The 23,777-nt window shown below is 36.8% G+C and overlaps 3 protein-coding genes and 1 non-coding gene across 5 annotated transcripts; 2 read left to right on the top strand and 2 right to left on the bottom strand.

The window, feature by feature from the left end:
• Nucleotides 1–1,180: 1,180 nt before the first annotated feature.
• On the top strand, nucleotides 1,181–1,561 carry LOC114742102 (protein NIM1-INTERACTING 1-like). Its single transcript, XM_028930371.1, has one exon. The coding sequence runs from the start codon at nucleotides 1,181–1,183 to the stop codon at nucleotides 1,559–1,561; it is 381 nt and encodes a 126-aa protein (XP_028786204.1).
• Nucleotides 1,562–11,444: 9,883 nt separating this feature from the next.
• On the bottom strand, nucleotides 11,445–11,517 carry TRNAF-GAA (transfer RNA phenylalanine (anticodon GAA)). The gene has a single exon. It is a non-coding gene; the product is annotated as a tRNA-Phe (tRNA).
• A 124-nt stretch (nucleotides 11,518–11,641) lies between these two features.
• On the top strand, nucleotides 11,642–15,171 carry LOC114742096 (nitrogen regulatory protein P-II homolog). Of its 2 annotated transcripts, XM_028930362.1 has the most exons (8): nucleotides 11,642–11,989; nucleotides 12,066–12,111; nucleotides 12,260–12,287; nucleotides 13,177–13,264; nucleotides 13,592–13,659; nucleotides 13,893–13,962; nucleotides 14,768–14,803; nucleotides 14,895–15,171. In XM_028930362.1, exons 1-8 carry the CDS (start codon nucleotides 11,794–11,796, stop codon nucleotides 14,948–14,950), a joined length of 588 nt encoding a protein of 195 aa, XP_028786195.1. In that variant the 5' UTR covers nucleotides 11,642–11,793; the 3' UTR covers nucleotides 14,951–15,171. The 2 variants fall into 2 exon arrangements, with proteins under 2 accessions (XP_028786195.1, XP_028786194.1); XM_028930361.1 differs by lacking the exons at nucleotides 14,768–14,803; nucleotides 14,895–15,171 and adding an exon at nucleotides 14,064–14,714.
• Nucleotides 15,172–17,429: 2,258 nt separating this feature from the next.
• Nucleotides 17,430–19,293, bottom strand: LOC114742095 (galactinol synthase 1-like). The gene is made up of 3 exons (XM_028930360.1): nucleotides 18,843–19,293; nucleotides 18,135–18,590; nucleotides 17,430–18,041 (listed from the first exon to the last, which is right to left on the bottom strand). Exons 1-3 carry the CDS (start codon nucleotides 19,170–19,172, stop codon nucleotides 17,814–17,816), a joined length of 1,014 nt encoding a protein of 337 aa, XP_028786193.1. The 5' UTR covers nucleotides 19,173–19,293; the 3' UTR covers nucleotides 17,430–17,813.
• Nucleotides 19,294–23,777: the final 4,484 nt, after the last annotated feature.

Genomic DNA, 23,777 nt, shown 5'->3' with positions numbered 1-23,777 from the left:
TAATAAAATTACCAAAATTTCAAGAGAAAGATCAGGGCAATAAATTCATGCATATACGATGTGATATTTATGATGTCTTGTGACCACTATATATAAATATATATATAGTTCATTCCGACACAGTCTCGTCTATTAAAAATAAAAATGAACGGTTTACGAGGCAGAGCTACTGCGTTATTGATTATTGACACCCTTTTTAATGCGTATAAAATGCGGTAACTACGGTAACCATTTTTAATTGGATTAACGGCTCTACAGTGGATTAGAACGTAACATTCCAATTAGATAAGGATTTTTTTTTAATGCTCTGATTTGTTTCCCTTACAAAAAATTGTATTTCTGTTGACTCGAAAGCGCGTTGACGTGGCAGGTCTTCACTTATGTGAGAAATTATTTAGAAAGATTGTTTGTCCGAATGGTGGTTAGTGACGTAACGGAAGCGACGTCAGCCCTGGGCCTCATCCAATGAGGGAAATTCGATCTGCTTTAAACCAGACTAACCCCTTCGTTCTTGCTTTTTACCAAAGAACCCCCAAACACATGTATGATTATGTACTTGATCCGCTTTTTAATATAAGAATCAGATTCTTATTAATAATATGTATTAAGAACAATTATTATTTAATAAAATATTTAACATATACAATTATTATAATAACGATTTTAAAATAAATAAATAAATATGAAAAATAAAATAAATGGAACATCGTATCACCGAAATCTCGTGTGCTTTCTTTTTGCCTTTTGGAGTTTTTTACTGGGAAGCGACAACGCATTACGTTTTTTTTTTCTTAAAAAAGAAGAGAACCAACGCATGGAATACACAGAAAGGCAGGGGCTATTTGATTGTTGTTCAACTTCATTCGCGAGGTATCCGCCTGGCCGCTATTTAACACCATTATTTTTGTAAAGCACAATTATTTGCCCGTATAATATAATTAACATGTATATAGAATGTTTTTGGCTTGACTTGGAATATATACGTCACAATAATAACTCGTCATACTCCTTGGCATATTGATCTTCTAGATTCCTTTTGGCAGGAATGAATGTCCTTATAGCCAGGGAAGCAACCCGGAAACTGCATGCCATTACCGCTCCTTCTCTCTTTTTTCTCGGAAAATTCATCTATTACTCCTTCCCATACATTCCTTCTTCCTTTAAATCAAAACCCGTGAGCATGGAGGGCACGAGCGACAGCAAGAAGAGGAAGATTTGCTGCGGGGAGGATGACGAAGAAGAAGATGATGAAATCAAAATGGAGAAATTCTTCGCTCTGGTCAGAAGCATTCGAGAGAGCCGCGAACGGCTGATCAAGTTTGGGTCAGATGCGTACGGGGAGACAGAAAATGGGAGCGGCAAGGCACAGAATAGAGTGGGAGTTTGGAAGCCGCAGTTTCAAATTGAAGATTTCATGGAAGTAGATCCTCATCAGGATCGGAGCCAAAAGCATGCTCCTCTGAACTCCTCTCTACCAGATCATGCTTCTCCTGATAAGAAGAAAGTAGCGGATGAGGAGAGGGAAGCAGAAAAGGGCATGAATCTCAGCCTCTCGCTTTGAAGTTAGTTCTAATTATGTTCTTTTTTTTTTTTTTTGACCAGCAGTTCCAATTAAGTTCAGTCCGACTTCTGCATACCCTCTTCGTTGTGTTTGCTTGTATGTCCACACGCAGATGCAGCTACCAACTAGCTTGTTTTCTGTATGCTGCATCTTGTAGCTCGTTAATCCTTAATTCATGGCTTTCATTTTAGTGTTTGCCTGTGTGGCTTTTCAGTTCCAGCCACAATTTCTGCCCCACCATTTGATCTTCACATATATACCCACGCACAGAGTATCAGGTCGAACAACTTCTCTTATATAATCCTATATCCCGGAGTTCGGCTTGGGAATTTGGTTCCTGGATTTTGGTTATGGAGGCCTCCTCTTCCAAGGATTGAGGGTTTAAAATTTCAATTTCGCCTCCCGTCTTGCTCTTAACAAGTTCTACTACTCCTCTACCTTTCACATCATTCAAATTTTTAAATTACTTCTCTTCTTATTGTAAGATTTAGTTTGAAATTATTTAAACATTAAATACATTTTTATCAGTTTTACCTATAATTGATTACATTATTTTTTTTTACATATTCTTTTTATGTTTTGTTCCTCATTATCTCTGTGTTTCACTTAGCCTCTTGTAGATACAAATATATCTAGACAAAAATATTTTTTACATATTTATTATTTTTAATTAAGAAAAACATTGTAAAAAAAGATCTTGAAAATAGAAAAATTACAAATTGGGACTCTTTACAATATTAATATTGATTTTGATAATAATTGATGAGTAAATGACAATAATTTTTGTAAACGGGTCCCTATATGTAATTTTTTAATTTTTAATATCTTTTTTTGACAATTTTTCCTTTAATTAATTATACCATATTACTTAAATCATGCAACTCAATTATTGTAACCTTATAAAAAGGACGGGAGTACTAATTACTGCTATAAAAAAAGAGAGCATTTTTATCATTTTTACCCTACAATTAATTACATTATTTTTTGACATATTCTTTTTATGTTTTTTCTCATTATTTCTGTCTTTCACTTATCCTCTTGTAAATACAAATATATTTAGACAAAAATATATTTTTTTCACGTACTTATTACTTTTAATTAATTATAACATATTGCCTAAATCATGCAATTTGATTATTTAAATCTTATAAAAAGGACGGGAGTACTAATTACGGCAGTACAGTGAAGGATGGTGCGTAGCTAAAATAATGACCGACGTGATGGCGCAAAATAATAATAATTGAGAGTTTGAAACTGTGTGACGATAATTTTATAATTAAAAAGAATTAAAAATATTTTAGTAAGTATAATGTTTATTTAGTCTTATTTATAAATTATTTTTAATATGTTTTATGGGAGTCAATAAAAATATTAAATCTTATTAATTGTCTTAAAATTTAATAAATTTATTTTTATTTAATACTCCTCTGATTCTTAATATAGTATCCAATTCTTGAGTTGGTCTTGATTCTAAATATAAGACTCATTTCTCATATTTATCAATTTTCTCTAAATTACCCTTATAGATACTTTCTCAACCATAATCAAGTAGAAAAGAGATGGGGGTATTAAGAAAGATGATTATGGTATTTTAAGAAAAATGTGTCACTTTTCTTATAATTAACTAATTTACCTAACTTTTTTAATCTAATCAAATTAGTTAAATGAGTCTTATATTAAGAATTAGAGGAATATATACTTTATTTTAAGAATGTAAAATTTACACATATTTTTATGCAGTATAATTTTATAAATGGGATAAAAAAAGGCAGAGTCAATGCCTTGATTTCTGTGATGCGGATGCCGGCTGTTGGAGTGGCTTCCTCGCCTTTTCTGAGAGTCTATGCTTTTCTTTTTCTTTCCACCGGTTTTTTTACCGATATATGATAAACAGTAAAACAATATATCAAAATGCTACATTTTTGAAACTATTTACCAATATACTGCACTTAAAATCGTTCTTAGCAAGAAAGATTTTAAAATTACACACAAGTCGTTCTTGGCGTGAACGATTTCAGAAATCGTTCACGCCAAGAACGATTTTACTTTTTCCTGTTCACTCTTTCACATACGAATCTTTGCCAATTTTACATGCAAAAATAAGAATCCTTAACAATGCTCCCATGAAGCTACAACGTCTATATTGCATTAAAATTTCAAAATCTCAATTTTTTTAATTTTTTAAATAGAGCTTGATGAAATTTTCTGTTATTTCCTTTTCTTTTTATTTTTCTCATACCAAACAATACGTAACAAAAAAATGCTTTGATTGTAAATTTTTAATTGTAGCAATTAAGTTGTATGACTAAATTATTATTATTATTATTTTGGTCACAGGCATAAAAGGTTCATGCCCAATACTTGATTTCTCGTCAAACCAAACAATACCACACGACAGGCTTTTTTACCAATATGCTTTTAAAAATTATTCAGCAGATAAATGACTTTAAAAATTATTCACTTGAAGAACGATCTTAAGTGTAGCATATTAGTAAATACTTTTAAAAGTACAGCATATTAGTATATAATTTTACTTTTTGTAGTATTTTGGTAAAAAAGCCTGTCGTGTGGCATTTGTTCGGTTTGATGAGAAATCAAGTATTGGGCATAGACCTTTTATGCCTGTGACCAAAATAATAATAATAATAATAATAATAATAATAATAATAATAATATAGTCCTATAGCTTAATTGCTACAATTAAAAATTTACAATCAAAGCATAATTTTTTTGTTACGTATTGTTTGATATGAGCAAAATAAAAAGAAGAGGAAATAATAGAAAATTTCATCAAGCTCTACTTAAAAAATAAAAAAATTTGGGATTTTCAAATTTTAATGCAATATAAACGTTATAGCCTCATGAGAGTATTGTCAAGAATTCTCATTTTTGCATGTAAAATTGGCAGAGATTCGTATATGAGAGAGTGAACAGGAAAAAGTAAAATCGTTCTTGGCATGAACGATTTCTGAAATCGTTCACGCCAAGAACAACTTGTGTGTAATTTTAAAATCGTTCTTGTCAAGAACGATTTTAAGTGCAATATATTGGTAAATAGTTTCAAAAGTGTAGCATTTTGGTATATTGTTTTACTGTTTATCGTATATCGGTAAAAAAGCCCTTTCCACCTCTCTACCAATGCAAGATTCTCGCAGGAGGAAGAGCCTTACCACGTAAAATCTCCTTGCTTAATGAAGGCACGTTAAGAAACACAACCTCCGTTCTTATTTATAAGAACTACAGGTGACATTTTATAATTAGGATAAGAGACAGTACTAATAAATTAACTGGAAACGAAAGAAGTGACGAACCTGCGAATTGGATTATGGTAATGTACGTAACGAAGACACGTCGCTGTTGAATCGTATGGACGCCACAGCTTTGTCACTGTACCCAACCCCCACATGCTGGAACCTCACGGAATTATCGTCCTTCTTGCCATTATAATTATTTTTCTGCCCCCTCATCATTCATTCCACGACCCGTACCCCAAGAGCAATAATCTCTTTTGTAGAATTCTAAATTTCCTTTTGTTCGCCTAGTTTTAAGGATTAATCGTTCTCAATCATCACGTTGTTATAAATCTTTAATTGCTAGGGAAAAAGAGAGGGGGGTTGTTGCCAATCCAGATGCGTTCATTTAACCACAACATTTAACAATTCTTACGGCGTCAGTTTCCCTTCTGAATCCACATCGTTTTAAGTAATATATATATATATATATATATATATATCCTGCGTGATATAAAATTCGTAGTGAAAATTCACACACGAGGGAAAAAGGATGACCACATGGTAATAATTAATAAACAGCGGAATTGGAAATTGTTTGAATGATTGGGAACGCATATAGCAAGCTTGACCCTGAAATTTTAATAAGCTTTTGTGGTTGAGATGCAACTCGATTGGCCATTGACGGATTACAGCTTACACGCGTGGGGTTTTGTATGGTATCCTCGCATATCTACCAGGGAACGCATGGCTGATAATTACTATGTTCACCCGTTAATAGAAGAGCTAGTTATCTAATTTGAGTAGATTAAGAAAATTAGTTAACTTAGTTATTTATTTAATAAATATGTATTGTATTTCTTAAAATATTATTAGCAATCAAGAATTATTTTAAAAAAATAAATAAATACAAGAGATAAAGTAAATTATAATCTTATATTATTTAAAATGAAATTAAGAATTAAATTAGCTCTTATATTAAAAATTGAAAGTAATAATACGTTGGATTTGATAATCGATTAAGAGCGTGGATTTAGTTTAGTTTGGATGGGAATCACGCTATGTGGCACAGTCAAAATAAGCAGGCCAGAAAAGGAAGCCGCGGCTTTCTAAGTGCTGCTCCGATCCTATTAATGACAGTGATCACGTTACGATTCACTGTAATGTATGCGCTTTCGTTTCACGTTTGTCGGCCTCTGCTGGCAATTAACAACCGATACGGCGTAATTCGTCATATCCTAATCGCAGAGAAGTCCTCGGCGCGCATCACATTATCACAGTTTTGTTCATTAAAGGCTCTGGCAAAAACTGCACGTGATATTAATATTCTACGTTTTTGTTTCCCAACAGTATCTAATTACCGAATAAACAAATAAAATTCGAAAACGACTCTCCGTCCTCATATGCATGCACATCGCTTGTGGAAAAATATGTAATGCTGCCTACATGTTTCTTACGTGATGACTTACGTTTTGAATACTAAAAAAATCTTGTACAATACAACTCAGCGGTAGAAAGAGACTGCCAGATTGATTTTAGTCATTCTTATTTAAAAATAAAAATTAAAATTAAAAATGAAATTGGACTAGCGGTTGCAAAGGAGGAGGATGCGTGGCTCACGAGGGAGACCCCGGGCTAGTTGTCGTGCTTGTTTTGAGGTGGAGTGCGCGCGTATGTTTCTTTGTGGGACATGCTAAGTGTGGCGCTCCCACTTGTATCTTTCATTCACCTCCACGTATCATCCGCTCTTCACTATTTCCTAACAACCCCTTTATTCCACACAAGCTAGCATCATGTTTTCCTCTTATCCTTTTGGTTAATTAATTGCAGTCCTAATCTTAGCATTTCAAATAACTTTTACAACTGTGTTTTAAGAGTTAATACTTCCTTTAATTCCCAAAAGGAGTGGGCGGGTTGAGCGCTGTCGTCATGGGGAGGTCAGGGTGACCACGTGTAATGACGTAGACTAAAATTCCGCGGGCCCTCCCTTACCCACCGCCAATCAAATGTGCTCCCAAAAAGCACTGGGATGAGGATGCGATGGTCATTTACCAAAGAGGGTGTGGGGCATCTTTGTGATGTCGAAGGGAGGAAGAATTTGACGCAATATTCTGCCGCTCTGCATCGCTGTCTCGTGCCTTCGTCACCTTTTTTTTTAAGATGCCATGAAGGAGCGTTCAGGACACGAGCTTCAGCTTTAATCAGAGCAAATTAAGCAGCAGGTCGCTGGTCTCTGGATGGATGAGCCTAACGGAGGAGGAAGCTGCAGAAAGAGAAAGAAGCGCGACCACAACCCGCCAGTAGAAGATGATGATGCCGACGATGAATCAAAGATGGAGAAGTTCTTTGATCTCATCCACAACCTTGGAAAGAGCCTCAAGGGCCGTGCGGGGTGGGCAGCCACTGCAGAGAAGCACAGGGACAAGACGATGAAGGGAGGGTGGGAACCCAGGTTTCAACTCCAAGATTTCGCCGGGGATCATGGCGCCGTCGCCTTCAACGACAACACGGCCCCTCCTCCGCCTGATCTAGACTTGGCCCTTTCTCTCTAGTTTCCTTACCCCTCCCTGTCTCCACTGCTCTGTTGTCATCCGTGTGTTTTGTCCTTATGTTTGATGTCACATCTGTCTCCACTCGTGTGTGAACTTTCTCAATGTAATAACTCACGCCTCTGCTCTGTCTTCTCTTTTTACCGCAACCCTTGCTCTCTTCGTTCCCTTCCTCTTTCATTTTGTTTGCTATTTCTCTCTTCTCATTCTCAGGTTCTTCATTTTAGAATACTTCATTATCCGTGTTATTCATTTATTCCTTCTCTTTGAACAAAAGGCCGGCATTTATGATCAACAACATGCGCACGCACATATATACATACAAATATATATATATATATGTATACTTTTGAGAGTCGATGAATAAAGCACTTCTTTTAATACTGAGTTTATATTTTAGAGAGAGAAGGCGTACAGTAACAAGAAATATGCACACTGAGTCACTATTCACGTCTAATTTACTCTATATGGACTCAGCCAGTGATGTTTTTAATTTACATTGTTGGTGCCATTCATTCGTTGGCATTGGCGTAGGTCATCAACAGGGGGCATATAATTTCAATTTGGAAAACAAATGGCCACGTGTCAATCAATACTATGGTGGGCTAATATAATGCTAATTTCAATTCTTAACATAAGAGTTAGTTTGATATTTAATATAGTCATAAATATAAGAACTCAATTTATTTTGTTTCTTGTATTTATCTATTTTTTTAAAAATAGCTAGCCATTGCAGTATTGCACATGATTAATAAGATATTCTGGATAAAATAACATATGTTGATTACAAATAACTAACTTAACAAACTTTTTAAATCTATTCAAATTAGCGGATTAATTTTCATACCAAGGATGAGGGAGGCGGAGGTTGGGTGGTGGCAATGAATGTAAATACGTGCTTGAGCCTTGATATGGATCTGAGATCCGTGTGAGGTTGCTCGTTAATTTTGGAGACTGGTTTAACCTAACTTCTAACAACCACGCCACAGTGTAATTAGCGATGGAATCCAGATTTTGATTGGGGCTACGCTGCGCTGATGAACAGGATATTCCATTTAATTTGAGATCACCTGCTCCACCCAACAAAAGCTTACACGCCTAATCCCCTGTTTTGTCGCGACTAAGGAATGCTTAATCAATAAGCAAGTTAATGCCCCCATCCTATCACTTTTGCTTCTTAACGCAGTGTTTTTTTTGTAAAATTAACATAACACCTCCTAATCCGCCTAGTTTATTCTATCTGAAATGATTAATTAATTAGACGTGAATGTTGATACTTTCTTGTTAATTTGAGGGAAAATCCATAAATCATCATAATTATCTCTGTTTAATTACTTATCTGGTTCTATTTATAAGGCACTTCCAGCATATTTCAGACAGACAAAAAAAACCTTAAACTTCATTAACTCTCATTTAAAATTTAGTAACTTTTCAACTTTATTCCTATTTAATATATATTATATTTCATGTAAACAAAATCAACACAATAATAAGTTAGGGATAAAATTGTACATCTATATAAAAAAATTTTCTTAGTGTCCTATAAATAGGATAAAAAATTATCTTCTCTTCCTACTCTATAAATAGAACCAGAAGAGTAGCGTGTAATTTCAGGACTGGTGGGCTTATTGAACTCAAATTTAGCCCAGTGACTGGACAGAGCGGGGTATAGGCAGAACACCGAAGCCGCGGACGAGAAATGCCACGACGATGTCATGAATGTTAGCCTGCCCATGGACTTCGAATATTCGATTCGGGGCATGATTAAAGCCCACGAGGGGACAAGACACAATTAATGGGAGGACCACAATATGCAGCAGTTATGGACAAGACTTCTTGCGTATGAACAAAACTTAATTGTAAAGCAAACCAGCGCACGCAGGCACACGTGGACGAGGTTTGTGTTCCTTAACTATTGCTCTTGGGTTCAATTCCATTGGAACCAACAGGAGTTGGGTCTAACAGAAGGGGTTAGTTTCTCACAACGTGATGAACCAAGGTTCGAATCTCCGCTGGGAGAGGTGCCCACATTTAGTGCCTGACAATACCTCAAATAGGATTGCCTCTAATAGGAGGATACCTATGCTTTAGCAAAAAAAAAAAATTCTGCTAAAGGATGGGAATGGAGCAAGCATGCCCGGAAGGGTCACTCCCTTCTTGGACCTTTGCAGTACCCAGATGATTAGTCATTGGGGAACCGTCGCAGTGGACACACTATAACAAAAAGTTAATTGTAAAGCAAGCAAAACTTTTTATGAATTATAGTTATCCCCTGTATCTTCTATTTTTTTTAATTTTAATTTTGTGTAAATTATGGAAGACTAGCTGTAACGTAAGCATTAATCAGTGCCTGTCATAAATTACGATTGTTTGTGAGTTTTTTTTTGTTGAGAAAATTATAAAAAAAACTGCTGAAATTGAAAAATTACATACAAGAATCTGTTTACAAAAATCGTTGTCAAAACCCATATTATTATTATTAAAACTCATATTAATGTTATAACGGGTCCTGATTTACAATTTTTCCATTTCAGTAATCTTTTTTACAATTTTTTTTAAGATCTGATATTTTAACATCGTGCAGGCCCTTTTGTACACAATGTAAAATAACCCGTAAATCACATCAGATTTTTTTTCCCTAATAATGCATCACCGCCTGTAAAGTCTTTTCTATAGCGAGCTTCGATTCGTTTTTACCCTTTTAAAATATAACGAGCATTTTGGTCATTTCATAATTCAAATCGATTTTGATACGGTACTCTAGCAATTATGCAAATCTGAGGTCCTCATAAACATGATGAAGTCGTCAACGGCAGTTTTCCCATGGCGAATTGTCAAGGATTTAAAGGAGGAATGAGCAATAAAAGTTGACAAGAGTGAGAAAAAGCGGGGAGTAATGACATCACAACGCCCAAATCATCGATGGTGCTTCCTTTTTAAAAGCATGCTGTATTTTTCATAATCTGCAAGCCGGAAAAAGTACTGAAATGGTTGAACATGGTACAAGATGCATGAGTTGCCAAGCACGCCGCACACCAGCAATTTAGGGTCCATTTAAATCAACGATTAAAAAAATAACTTATTAAAAAAATAGTTTTTAGAAAAATGAAGTTGGATAAAAGTTAAATTGGATAAGTTGAATTACATATGGATTAGAGTTTAGAAAAATTAGTTTATAAAAGTAAGATTGGTAAAAAGTTGTTTGGATTATGATTGGGTAAAAGTAAGTTTGGTTGTAAAATAACCAAAATAAATATGAGTTTTAATAAATAATGAAACATGACTAAAAAAAATATTTTCACATAATTAAAATGAAATTAAAATAATTTAATATGAAAAATTCAAATTTAACGAGTGAATTAAATTTTAAAGCTTTAGATAAATCATACAAGATATTTTAAATATAAAGTGAAACATAAAAAAATAAAAGTATATTTCTATGAGCATATTTAAAAATAAAAGTATATTTCTAACTTATTTATTACTTTCAACTAATTTTAATTGATTTTTTGTTATCTACAAATTAGTTATTTGAAACTTATAATAAGAATTAAAGGAGTTAATAAATTTCTTCACTTTCTCTCTCTCTCCCCATATTTTAAAAACTATAAGTCATAAGCTATTAATTTTAGTTTATAACTTATTGGAGCTTTTCATACAAAACCGGATTGCAGAAAAGCTCATCCAAACAGCATCATTGTGTCAATCGGGCTTGCAGTGCTTGTAAGCTACTTATAAGCCCAAAATAATGAATGCCAAACAGGCATTTAATATTCCTCTGGTCCTTAATACAAGTCTTAATTATTAAATTAATTTTAATCTTAAATATAAGACTAATTTATTATATTCATTAATTTTTTTTTAAAATTATTCTATGGATACTATCTCAACCATAATCAAGTAAGTAAGGAAGAGAGTATATTAAGAAAGATAGTTATAATATTTAAAAAAAAACATGTCATATTTTTTATAATTAACTAACTTACCTAACTTTTTTAATCTAATCAAATTAGTTAAATAGGCCTTAAAGTAATATACTTGCGAGTATATTTAAATAAATGATAAGGATATAAAAATTAATTATGGAAAATTTATTACTGAGATTGCGGTGAGCGTGGATCGAACACGCGACCTTCAGATCTTCAGTCTGACGCTCTCCCAACTGAGCTATCCCCGCGACGTCTGACCCTCAGTCGTAAAACTTGATCATACTCTTAATCCCTGTTGCTTGAATTGTCCCTGCATGAAATTGTACGCGTGTCAATACTTTCTCAGATCCTCCTTCGCAGCGCCATATTAGGATTTCCGTTCTCGATCCCCCTCAACATCATCGCCATGAACAGTATGGTACTGGGCTTTTGTTTCGCTTGAGTCATCGGTTTCTGCCCTTCCTGGTCGAAACACGAGTAGCGTTCAGTTCGCGGTTCTGCTCATCTCCTGTTTCTGGGAAATAATGACCTCTATCTTGGCAAGATCCCTCCTTATTAGTCCTTCAAACTTTCATCTCAAAAAATTCGAAGTCCCTTTTCAAGATTACAGATCGATTGCTCCCAGTTTCCATAGTTATGAATTTCCTTGCCTCGCCCTTAGACACAAACGCAATGCCACGGCCCCGATTGTCCCCAAAATCAGAGCTCAGAGTCTTCCCGGTACAAATGCCGACGATGTCCTTCATTGTTCAAACTCTGTTTATTCTGTTACTGAATTGATTGCTCACTCTCCCAGATTATGTTCCCGATTCCAAGTTCTACAAGGTGGAAGCGATTCTCAGGTTTTGAAGCTTTTTTACTCCCTTTCTTTTTGGTCTGCATGTGGAGTGGAAGGAATGACCGATGTTTTCTTAGTTAAGTTGAGATAAGTTTTGTGAACTGACTAATGATCTTAATTGATCATATTTTGTTGAATTTGCTACGGAGCAGGCCTTGGCGAGTCCCTCATGTTTCTTCGGTATGGGCTAACCTTTGATTTGATCACTATTATGTGCAATTAAGCGTTGCGGTAATTTCTTTAAATGGGGCAGGGATACCTTATGAGAAGGTGATTCATTTCAGTGAAAGTGACGTTAACAATGCTTGCTTACTGTTTCAACATATGAATATTCTCATTTCACTCTTCAAAATCCTCACAGACTGTATTGCGATTTCTCCTTTCTTCCTCTCTTTTTCCCTGCAGGAAGGTTTTTTTTTTTTTTTTTTTTTTGTGTGTGTCTCTGCGTGTGTGTGTGTGTGTTTTTTTTTTTGGGGGGGGGGGTGTTCTGCTTTGGTACGTAATCACCCTTCTTAAATGTAGTTTTAATAAATTCTGAATCCTCACCATGGGCCATCGATTGAAAAAGGCTTGCTAGTTTCGTAACAATTTCCAGTCTCTTATTGAAAGCTTGTTTGTTCTCATCTGCCTAAATGTAACCGCGGTTTAATTCCATTGGATTGGGTGTGACTTCCCATCATCTCTCTTCGTAGGCGCTTAAACTGGTAATAGACAAGTAGAATCCAGCATTAATAACTAGTTCAGGTTCAGCGTAATTGTTCCTCCGAATATTTATGCATGGGTCATGGCCATGGACAAGTTCATGGCTTCCTTGTCATATTTGGACTCAAGATCGTGGCTAAGCATCTTCATATAGGAAGTCTTCTAAGCCCAACCTACCGATTTTTGTTTTCCTCCCAGAACTATCGTTGTCTCTTGTCACGTCATGTTCCTCCACTTATTTAAAGGATTGGCTTGGCCAATATTTCTGATGCACTGTTCATTTGGGCGGGCCTGTGCTATTTTATTGACCGACCACCACTGAGTGACCTAGTGCCATTCCTCCCTTATTATTATTTTTTCCATGAAGGATTTGTTGAAAATGGGAATCCGTGGCGTCACAGTATCTGATGCCCGGGGCTTTGGATCTCAGGGTGGTTCAAAAGAGAGGCAGGGAGGTAAGTTCATTTCGAACTACCAAATAGTTAAAACTTAAAACTGAAGAAATATCATCTTGTTTCTACATGTCTTCAATGCCTTTTATAACAACGTTACCCCAATTTATTGCGGGAGTCATGTTGAATGAGTTGAATTTCACGTCATTGTGACTTTCCTTTTATTTAAGGAAAAAGTAAAACAACGCCGTTCATATATTTCACCAAAATACTAGCATTTTTTTTTTTGGAATAACATGTTTAGCATGTTAACCTATGCATATTCTATACCTAAGTAGATGATCACATTCTGCCTTACATGACTCTTTTAGGTTACTGATTTCAATGCAGGCTCTGAATTTTCTGAAGACAATTTTGTCGCCAAAGTTAAGTTGGAAATAGTAGTGAGCAAGGGTCAGGTATGTGGACATTTGATGGTAATTTGGGCGGCATTTTGCATTAAAATGGATCGTGTACTTCTCTTGTTAAGCATGGACAATTTTGTAAAGAAGAGAGGAGAAATCCTCAGTTGTTAATATGCCTTGGATTTTCTACTAGCTTATTTTCAAAATTGCTAACAATCATATATAAGGGAGCCATAAGTCCATAACCCCTCTGCATCATTTCTGACTAGATGTTATCTTTTAATTAGGTTGAAGCAGTTATAGACAAGATTATCAAGACATCAAGAACAGGGGAGATTGGTGATGGCAAAATTTTTTGTAAGGCTTCAACATTCTTTGCCAATCCACGTGTACTGTCTTGACTGTTTGCAGCTTTATTTATATTGTATGTGTGGATGTGGATAAATCTTTACGTGCAGTTGTTTTAGGGATGTTGATGGGCTGTCTCAAGTTGATCATTACGTATTCTCATGTAGTAGATATCCCTCTACTTCGTCTCCAGGGAGAATGGATTTTCCAAACCCGAGATTGTGTAAAGCTTAATTGATTTCCTGCTGAGCAATTAATTGCTTTTCTGTCTACGTGCTAGAGATGAGTAATTAGTAAAGTTTTTCAACTAAAAGCCAAGAGAAAGAAAAGAATTATGCAGATTAAGTGAAATGATTAATTATATAGCAGTGAGTTCAGATACTAGAACATTGAAAGTGCCCCCATGCCGCAGAACTTTTGCATCACACAGCAGATGAAGTTTAATGTGTGCTTCTCTTTTCACTTCTACTTGTGACAAGGTTAGAACTGAGGAAGTAAAATACTTCAATTCTGGTTTAGTTTCATATCCTCGTGTGCATCAAACTTACTACACTGCATGGAAGATTTGGCGTTGGATGGGCTGTTTCAAGAACCATCAGGATAACCGGACGTGAAAGTTTAGACTAACCTGATGCGCATTTCTTGCGAATGGAATTGGGTCTATTAACTTGCCTAGGTTCGCATAATGGATGTTTTGGTGAAAGAAAGAACAATGCTACGATCTATATATTGAAGAAAATATTTTATTTTAATGTCGTCACTAGAGATGGAATCTCAGTTTTAATGAATTATTGATTATCGATTGATTGTGCAGTGATACCTGTTGCAGATGTTATAAGAGTTCGCACAGGTAACCTGTTTGTGGAATTGTCCACATGAAAAATTGCATACTTGTTCTGTCAGCACATAAACTCAGAAGCAGTTGAATGTGAATTTTTCAGGTGAACGTGGGGAAATGGCAGTGAGGATGACTGGTGGGCCAGCTTCTGCTGTATGAGCATTTGGAAACAGAAAGACTTCTAGTTGGCCCTCTTCGGAGCATTTTGCTTTGTACCCATGATCCTTTTCTTCTCAAATATTACATCGCAGTGCTATTTAACTGTTACTTCATTGAAGGCAGATTGTGAAGCAATAATCAACTAACATATGCTCTGATAGCCAATAGTAACTGATAAGTGGAGGTTTGAGTCGAAATTTTGATTTCCTCTTTTTTAAGTAGTCACTTCTTGATGAACTGAATTTTTATGTCGGAAACATAAATCAAAGCATAAAGGAGTTAACAGGAGGAAAGTAGTTTTAAATACGCAGAATTTATATGCAAGTAGTTTTTGGAAATAATTTATAAATCGCCCTAAAAATTCACACTTTGAAAAAAGAGGCTTTTGGTAATTCCTCTTCTAGTGATTGTAACTAAAATCAGACATGAATATCAATACCAATATGTATGTAATATCTCGACTCCTTAATATAAAAATAGTCAGTGATTTCTAATATAAGAACTAATTGTGGGACTGAATTTAATTTTAAATATAATATCTTAATTTACTTTGTTTTTTATTTTTCTTAAAATATTTCTATTGATATTTGATACATATGATTGAAGATAATAATTTAAGAAAAATAATACATATTTTTAACAAATAACTAACTTAACTAATTTGCTTAATATTTTTAAACTTAGTACTAATTTTGGAGTTATAAATTTTTAGGATGGGAGTTAGTATAGTAAATAACATGGAGATATGTGTCTAGTTTTCCTGAAATCTAGAGGGCATAAAGAATCGATAAAAATCAGAAATTACGTGCCAGTGATAGAAGAAAACTACATATTGTATGAGAAGTGGGAAAACACTTTGTTTTGCCGAAGGAAATGGGAAAATACTGCATATTACTAAGATGATTTATTAAATATTTGATAAAATCTGGTACTTGCATAATTTTTATCACACGCGCTCTTGAAAACTGAGGCACTGCGTGCTCTTCCAACAATTTTTTTCGACGATAATTTGCAGCTCATTCTCATTAAGAAGGAACTCATACATCATCCTGGTAACACGGGACTAGAGTCAGTACTATAGGTTGTACCTAAAGGTCTAACCCGTCAACCCGCTAAAAAAGACATGTTAGGATTGGTTAAAAATCAAACTTCTAGCCCGAAACTTTTTAACTCGCACAGCATAACCTACAACTTGTCGTGTTGGGCTAGCCCGCATTTTTTTAAAATTTTTTATTAATTATTATAATTATATCATTATATGTTACATCCTACCTAAAAAAAGTTTAAAAAATATTAATATCATTTATTTAGTGTTTTCAATTAAATATTTGAAGGAAAAATAAAAATTTCATTACATTTTTCTTTATATTGTATAAGAAAAAATATTTAATAATAATAATAATAGTTAGCAGGTTGGCCAATTCACCATAACGAGTTAGTTTAGCCAACCCATCATTACACGAACCTTTTTCAACCTGCACCACTTAATCCTAACTGGTCATGGGCCAACCTGCCGGTTGACCCAATGGTCAAAACTATGTTTTCGGCCATTCTAAATATATTAGAACCGTAAATTTAACGATACTAGGCGTTTGTCCTCAAAGCACTGCAGAGGGTTGGAATCTCATTTTCATGCTAAAAGCAGCAGGCATTGCCTTGGCTCGGACGATGGATTCCTATTCCATATGTTGAGCTGAATTCTGCTCCCTTTTCAATTTCCAACCACAGAAGCATCAATCATTTTCTTCCAGCCTGCCAAAACTCGTTCACCATTACAAGCTCGGCATCAACCTCAGGTTGGCGTGCTACTGCTCACCTCACTGCTACGAGTTTGTAGTTACTGATTGAAGGTTGAAGCATTCTACAAGTGGAGACCCACCGATGGACCGTCATTTCATATGGTCCATTCATTTCACCTTTCTCGGCAGGAAAACAGGGAAAACAAAAGCTAAAATGTCACATTAATTCACAACATTGCTTCAAACCGAGGCCCTTCTTCCACCGCTTAGTATGGACCCTTCAGTACCTGCTGAAAGCCACTTGACGTCTTGCTCAGACATCCAGCCGGAATATTTTCATGATGCTCATATATTTTCTCACGCGGACCAGCTGCACTTTTTACATTTAACAGAATTTTCAAGAAACGCTTGACTAACGTTTTCTCAAAACACACTCCCCCCAACTGTTCTGATAATATTACAATAGAAACCCGCAACTTTAATTTATCTTTGATATTTATTTCTATTTTCATCGCTTTCATTATTGTGTCCACATTGACGAAATACAGAAATTATCCAAATAGGCGTAAACAAGAGAGGTCAGGAATACTTTTGAAAAGTATTTTACATTTTTAACATGTTCCTTGTGTTTAACTACATTTTTTCTCATCTATGCTACATCTTACAAAAACAACATACAAAGTATAGATGATACCCAAGCGAACCGGAAAAACCGTGGGAGCAGAGAAGCACGTTGTTCGCAATTGGCCAGCGGACATAGAAAATAGTACAATTCCTTGCATCGTGAAATACATTTCACTTCATAAACATTACTTACGTAGCAAATTTTACAAATATTGACGTTGACACATCCTATAGGCGAAGACAAATATACGCGGGCGTGCAAATTCTAAAAAGGACCAGAGCAAAAGCGATCCCCCTGCCGAGAAGCGCCAAGCCCCAACACTTGAACAGGCACGGCTTAACCTAAGCGTAAAAAACAAAATCCCAACCCAATATGGAAAATTAAAAACCACCTCCCCGACCTTTACAAGAAATCAAAGGAACCAATCTCGTTGAAACACCAACGCTCCATCTGGGTTCCATTCTGTGGGTAGAGTCCGGCCATCGTGGCGGGAGTTATATTAAGCGGCAGAAGGGGCTGTTATGTACTTGAGTTGACCAGCCTCCGACATTGCTGCCATCAATGATTCCCTCTTCACTGATTCAGCATCACCTTGGACTCCACTTCTGCCCTTATCGTAATCCAAGGATTCGTCGTTGTATATGTCCCACCATTTCTTAACCAGCATCTTTATGTCCTCTCTATCCATGTTCTCTTCCTTCCCTGTATATCGCCACGGCTTCGACCCCTGTTCAACATTCATCATACAATCCTCTTATCAGTGTCACCTAGTTAAAATTGAACTGTTAAACCAATTAAACTTCGGGGACTGATAACTTACTGCAGCGCAGTAATGAACAACTTTGACTTCGTCAAGTTCCACATTCTCAGGGTGGCGCCACAACATTGCGAGGACGAGGTTGTAGACCAAGGGAATAGGTTTGTAAATGGGCTTAAAGTACAAGTTTAAGAAATCTTGCTCCGCAAAAGGTGTGGGAGGAGTGATTTGGAGTGTTTTCAAGAGATCGTAATATGTCACCATGCCGGGCTCGAACACGAACATGCCGGCGTTAAAGTACAGAGCAGGTGGTTCACCCATCTCAGCAGGCCACTGTACCTTGTCAGGACATTGCTGGCAGTACCCGATCTTGTACTGCGGGGTGTGGCTCCAAGTCTTCTCGCAGAAGCAGTCCATGACTGCGTAGAAGTGTCCGCCCGGCAGATCGAATAGATGGTCGATGTTGTCGTACACTTGAATATCTCCGTCCAAATATATCATCTTGCTATATTCCACGAACTGCAATCATTTCATTTGAATTTATTACGACCACAAAAATAAGTGAAATACAAGCACCCGCCCGGTAAAAGATTTGGTAAACCCATTCAAATTAATTGATCAACCTTTCAATTACACAAATGCTGATGGACCTCCGCGGACACGGGGCCCAGTGAGAAGACGAACAACGTCATGAGTTCTACAACGGATCCTACCAGGACATCTAGACAACGTAAGACGTAACGACGAAGAAAGCAGGAACTAAGAAGGTACCTCCCAGATGCGGAGCTTAGAGTAGTTGATAACGTAATAGGCCATGGCAAATTGAGTCTGGTTCTCGGGGGGATAAACGGGTTCGATCTCCCGGACGATGCAGCCCTGAGACTCCAAGATCCGACGGTGCTCCTCCGGTACGTCGGGGAGGACGGCCACCACCAAGGGATACGCCGACCTCACCTTTCTCAGACCCTTCGCCAGACCCACAACGCCTTTGACGTAGTCTCCATTCCCCGCAAGAAATGTGACATAGGCGCGACTCGGCAGCGTGGCCGGGCCGGTGAAACCACCGGATTTAACTACGGTAGGGACGAGTTCAGGAGCCATGTTTTCAAAAGTGAGAGGGACGAATCAAAGACGGCAAGCGTTGAAGAGGAAAGGATCCGAATGAAAGAGGCTTCTAGACTCCTAGGTAACAGGGAGCAGAAGAGATCAGGATAGAGAACGGGAAGATGCCCGAGCTGAAGGAATCGACCACAACAAAGATGCTAGCTGGAGGGAAAGAAGTGTGGAGCATAAATTTATAGGCAAGAAGGGGCGATGTGATTTTACGAGATGGGGGTTGCGGGTAACAGTACGTGCTGAGGAGATCTAGGGCTGTATGTGGACCACGTGGAGAAAAGGGATGATCTGACGGCGTTGGAAGAGTCAAAGGATGCTTCTGGAAAAGGGTCCCCCGGGAATACTATCTCCCTCGGAACACGCTAGAAGACGCTACTGTTTCCCCATATGTACGTGAATGCATCCTCCCAGTTTGACAAGGCGCATTTGACAACTATTTTAATTCTTAATTTTTAATTCCCTTCTCCCGGCGCATCTCGTCCTCGCACTACCAGGAGCTTCTCTTTCCTTCTTTAATTTGTTACATAAAATGAATTTTTGTTGTGCGTATGGTAAAGAACCCCCCCGACATTGATTTTGGAGCTGAATAAATACATATATGAATATTTTGAAAAAGCAGAATATGATTATGAGGCTGAGAATTGTGAGGTTTTTTTTTTTAAATTTCCGGTCAAAAATTGGGGGGGGGTTAATTATGAATAAATCAATCCGATACGACGATGTAGTAACAAAAAGTAGATTATGAGAGATGGACTAAGGAAGTGTTTAGTTACCCTAAAAATCATTTTTAAAAAACTTTTTTTTTATAAAACAAGACAAACTCCTTTATATATTTATTTTATAAATTATAAAAATATTTTTAAAATTATAGTTTAGTTTCAACACCCCTTAAAAGAGAATATGAGTAAGCATGTGGGTTGAGAAGAATGGAGAGAGAAGTAGAAAAAGGCAATTGGAGCATGGACAAATTTAAGTGCGTGGGACGCCATCACGGAATGGAAATCTAAATCGTGGTTGAAATTCAGAGTTGCGATGCAGGCGTCATGTCAAGGAAGGACCTTCCACAATCCCCGACGCTCCTCAGTTCTCCTCCCCTGATATATCATTTGTATTTTCCTGATAAAGAACATATTACGTATTTAATTATATAACAAGCATACGTTATTGTGGGGTGATTGTATTAGGCCAGAGTTTTTGACGTGATGGGGCCTATTCATACAAATCTTTTCTTCCAAATCACGTGTTAAATTCAGGGTGCTGGAGGTGGTACTTCAGTCTCACAAATGGTAAAATATTAATACAATGTGCTGTCTATACGTATTAATTAAATAATAAGTAATCGAATGTAAACTATATTAATTAATTTTGCATTGCTTTTATCTGTTAAGATACGCTTTCCAGCTCAGAAGAACCCCCACTTTATGTCCGGCAGGATAGGTCAATCGTACAATATTTTAGCATCTTTATGAAAGTTCTTTCTATTTGAGTTGCAATTTTAAGGAGCATGAACCAGGCTTTTTGTCGTGACATGGTGGGGCCTGTGGTTTTGAACTTTCTCGCACGCTCCTTTTCATCTCTCTGAGTCTCTGCTCTAAAGTATGGCCACTCATTTTCTGTGCGACTTCATTGGTTCGCAATTCATGGGCAGCCCCTAATTGGCGATTTTGATATCAGCACCTACTGGTTTAATTTAACTTCAACCTCACCTGTTTGAAAATTGCTGCCCAACTCCCTACTTGCTCTCCCCTCTGGTCATTCTCACATACTTGTATTATTTTTTACATGAGGGGTTAATTACGAAAAGACGTGGATGCTTCTACAGGCTTGGAGTTTGGTCGCGAGCTGTCGACTGATCCAACTATTGACCCGACTGTGTAGAATTTATGACCTGTGATCATGGTTATTAGCATCAATAATGTCGCGGAAGGAGTAAACTTCCCGTTTTCGCTGGACAGTCGCTCTACCAATGCAGCTCATTGATTAATTAACTATAATCACAGTTAAATGAGAAATCCTAAGAATCTTAGTTGCCACTTGCCAGTCTGCCAGCGAAGAGCAAAGGACAGAATCCGGTGCAAATAAAAGACATGATGAGACGAAGCCAGTAAATGGGGAATTTGGCGTGGGAAACGTGGCAGAGATGTGATCCCCCCCCGGGGGGGGGATGCGAGGGGAGGAAATAATATAAAATAGCGAAGGTGACAACTCAAACAAATGGATACGAGTTGGCTTTGAGAGGTGCGTGTGTGAAATACTAAATATACATCGTGGTCCCCTCCTTCATATAAAAATTAATTATCTAATTTAAATAAATTAATAAAATTTAGTTATTTGTAATTAATAAGTATTGTTTTTCACAAAATATTACCTAAAACTACTATTTGATAAATTTTTAAAAATGTGTAACTGTTATATTAAAAAAATTAGGTAAATATGAGAAACAAAATAAATTGGGATCTTATATTTATGATCAAATTAAGTATCAAACTAACTTTTATATTAAAGATATGAAATAGTACCTCTGGTTTTAATTATTAAAATTTTATTTATAACCTGCAAATAAAATTTTATAATTGAAACCTAGTATCATGTGCGTGTGAAAGGATGAGATGGCATAGAATAGCATAAAAGATAAATGGGAGTGTGTCAACAAAATTTGGCCCGGTGCGCCCACTTCCATCCCTGCCACACTACGCAACACCCCCCATCCCAACTTTACATTACATTACAACCTCGCTCCCTCCGGGCCCCTTCTCTCACCTTTTATTAATATTATTTGGTGAATTATCCCCATCGCATTCTCGTTTCAACCCTCGATCCGATCCTTTTCCTTTCCCAGTTTCTGCACGTCGGAAAATAAAAGAGTTGCATATAGTCCAAAAGCAATGTCGTTCTTAACTTGCACGGAGAACCTTTTCATGGCAGTTGCCGTCCCAATTAACGTATCCATGGACGTGCACCGAATAGAGTGTCTGAAGCCCACAGGCTCGCCCATCATGATGGGTTCGCAACAAAGAACAGAAATGGGCTTAAGCCCGATATTATGGGCTTCGTTGTAGTCCAATGGGCCCATCGGCGCTTTGGAAGCGGGACGCAGGGAAAAGGGCGACGTGCTGCCTCGGCTGAAAATGAAATGGGGGTATACACGTCCATTCAATAGAGATGGTTGATCTTCTGGAAAGGGAGTCGCTTAAAAGTTAAAAGGTAGTGGGGATTTTTATACGTGTTAAACAATACCACTTAATGGAGAAGAGAATTGCGTGGGGCCTGAGATGGCTGAACTTTGGATAAAGATGAGGAGATGATAGGCATGGAAGAATATTCCTTTTTCAGAGTGCAGTGCAAGCACCCAGCGACATCATCGTTGTTACGTACGCCTCGCCCTCTGCTTTGGTTTTGTGTTCCAGCCATGTTATGAATGCAGATACCATGATTATATATGTGCTGATCATGATTCAGAATGTGGACAAGTTGATGCGTTGCATTGGTTTTAATGGTTTGGTAAATGAGAGATAAACAGTAAAGACAAGCACCATCACCATCTGATGAAAACTGAAATTTATTAATAATTTTCCTTTTGCAGACAACAAAAGGATGTCACAAGTCAACGCAGCATGGAAAGAAGGGATTCTTGTTGGTCGGGGAACATTAGCCATCCTATGGAATACAGCGTAAAAGCAGAGCATCTGCAACAACACGATTTCATAATTACTAGTAGTTAATAATTACCCTCTCCACAATCAATCTTCACTGTCTTTCTTTCCTTCTTTCTTCTCTTGGGCATTGCAGAATAAATTGATTGACGTCCACCACAGGGCTTGACATTCTTTTTTTTTCTTTTTGCCAACGAATGGCTTGACATTCCATGAAATGAAAAAAAAGCTGTATTCTCCATGGGTAACCAAAGCGACCATTTTATTCTGCTGTTGCTTCACAGAACTGACCCGCCTAATTCATAGGATGATCGCCTATAAGAATATGATTGTCTGTACAACATAAGAGCATAGCTTATTGATTAGTATTCTGAACTGACCAGGATTCCAAATTCCAAATTTCATCTCTCTCTCTCTCTGGGGACGCATTTCTCCTAGTAAAAAATGGAGTCGATTAGATTAATTGTGGCTTTTCATATTCTGCATTGATATCCGACCAATTCGAGACTTTCCATTCATCTAAAGCCATGGTAGGCAGGGTAAAGACGCGTAATCATTTTGGAATCTGAGAATAATCAGCAAGTCAATTGAGAATATGGTTGTACATGACTGAGAGTTGAAATTTCTCGTAATATATCTATCGAGAATATAATGTTACTAATACTCGTGCGTACACTCCTCTGCAGCCTATGGTCTCAATCTCTCACTTGGAAAACGCTGCCCCCTGTCTCATATGTCATAAGCTTCGAGTCTCTGTATCCGAGACTGGTTCCCCTGAATGATTTTTTTTTCAAAGGAAAAAAATGATTATTCTCCGAATGCTAATTTATGCAGAGCATCGTAACCCTGTGACCTTGTTATTTGTACTCCCGTTTAAGAAGAGAAAAGAGAAAAATGCCTATATAGTCCTGTTCACGAATGAAAACTATTACGTTAC

This window comes from Neltuma alba, unplaced genomic scaffold, assembly GCF_004799145.2.
Source record: "Neltuma alba isolate B1F8T4 unplaced genomic scaffold, ASM479914v2 tig00003640_pilon, whole genome shotgun sequence".
NCBI lineage: Eukaryota > Viridiplantae > Streptophyta > Magnoliopsida > Fabales > Fabaceae > Neltuma > Neltuma alba.
This window is presented reverse-complemented; position numbering and strand designations above follow the sequence as displayed.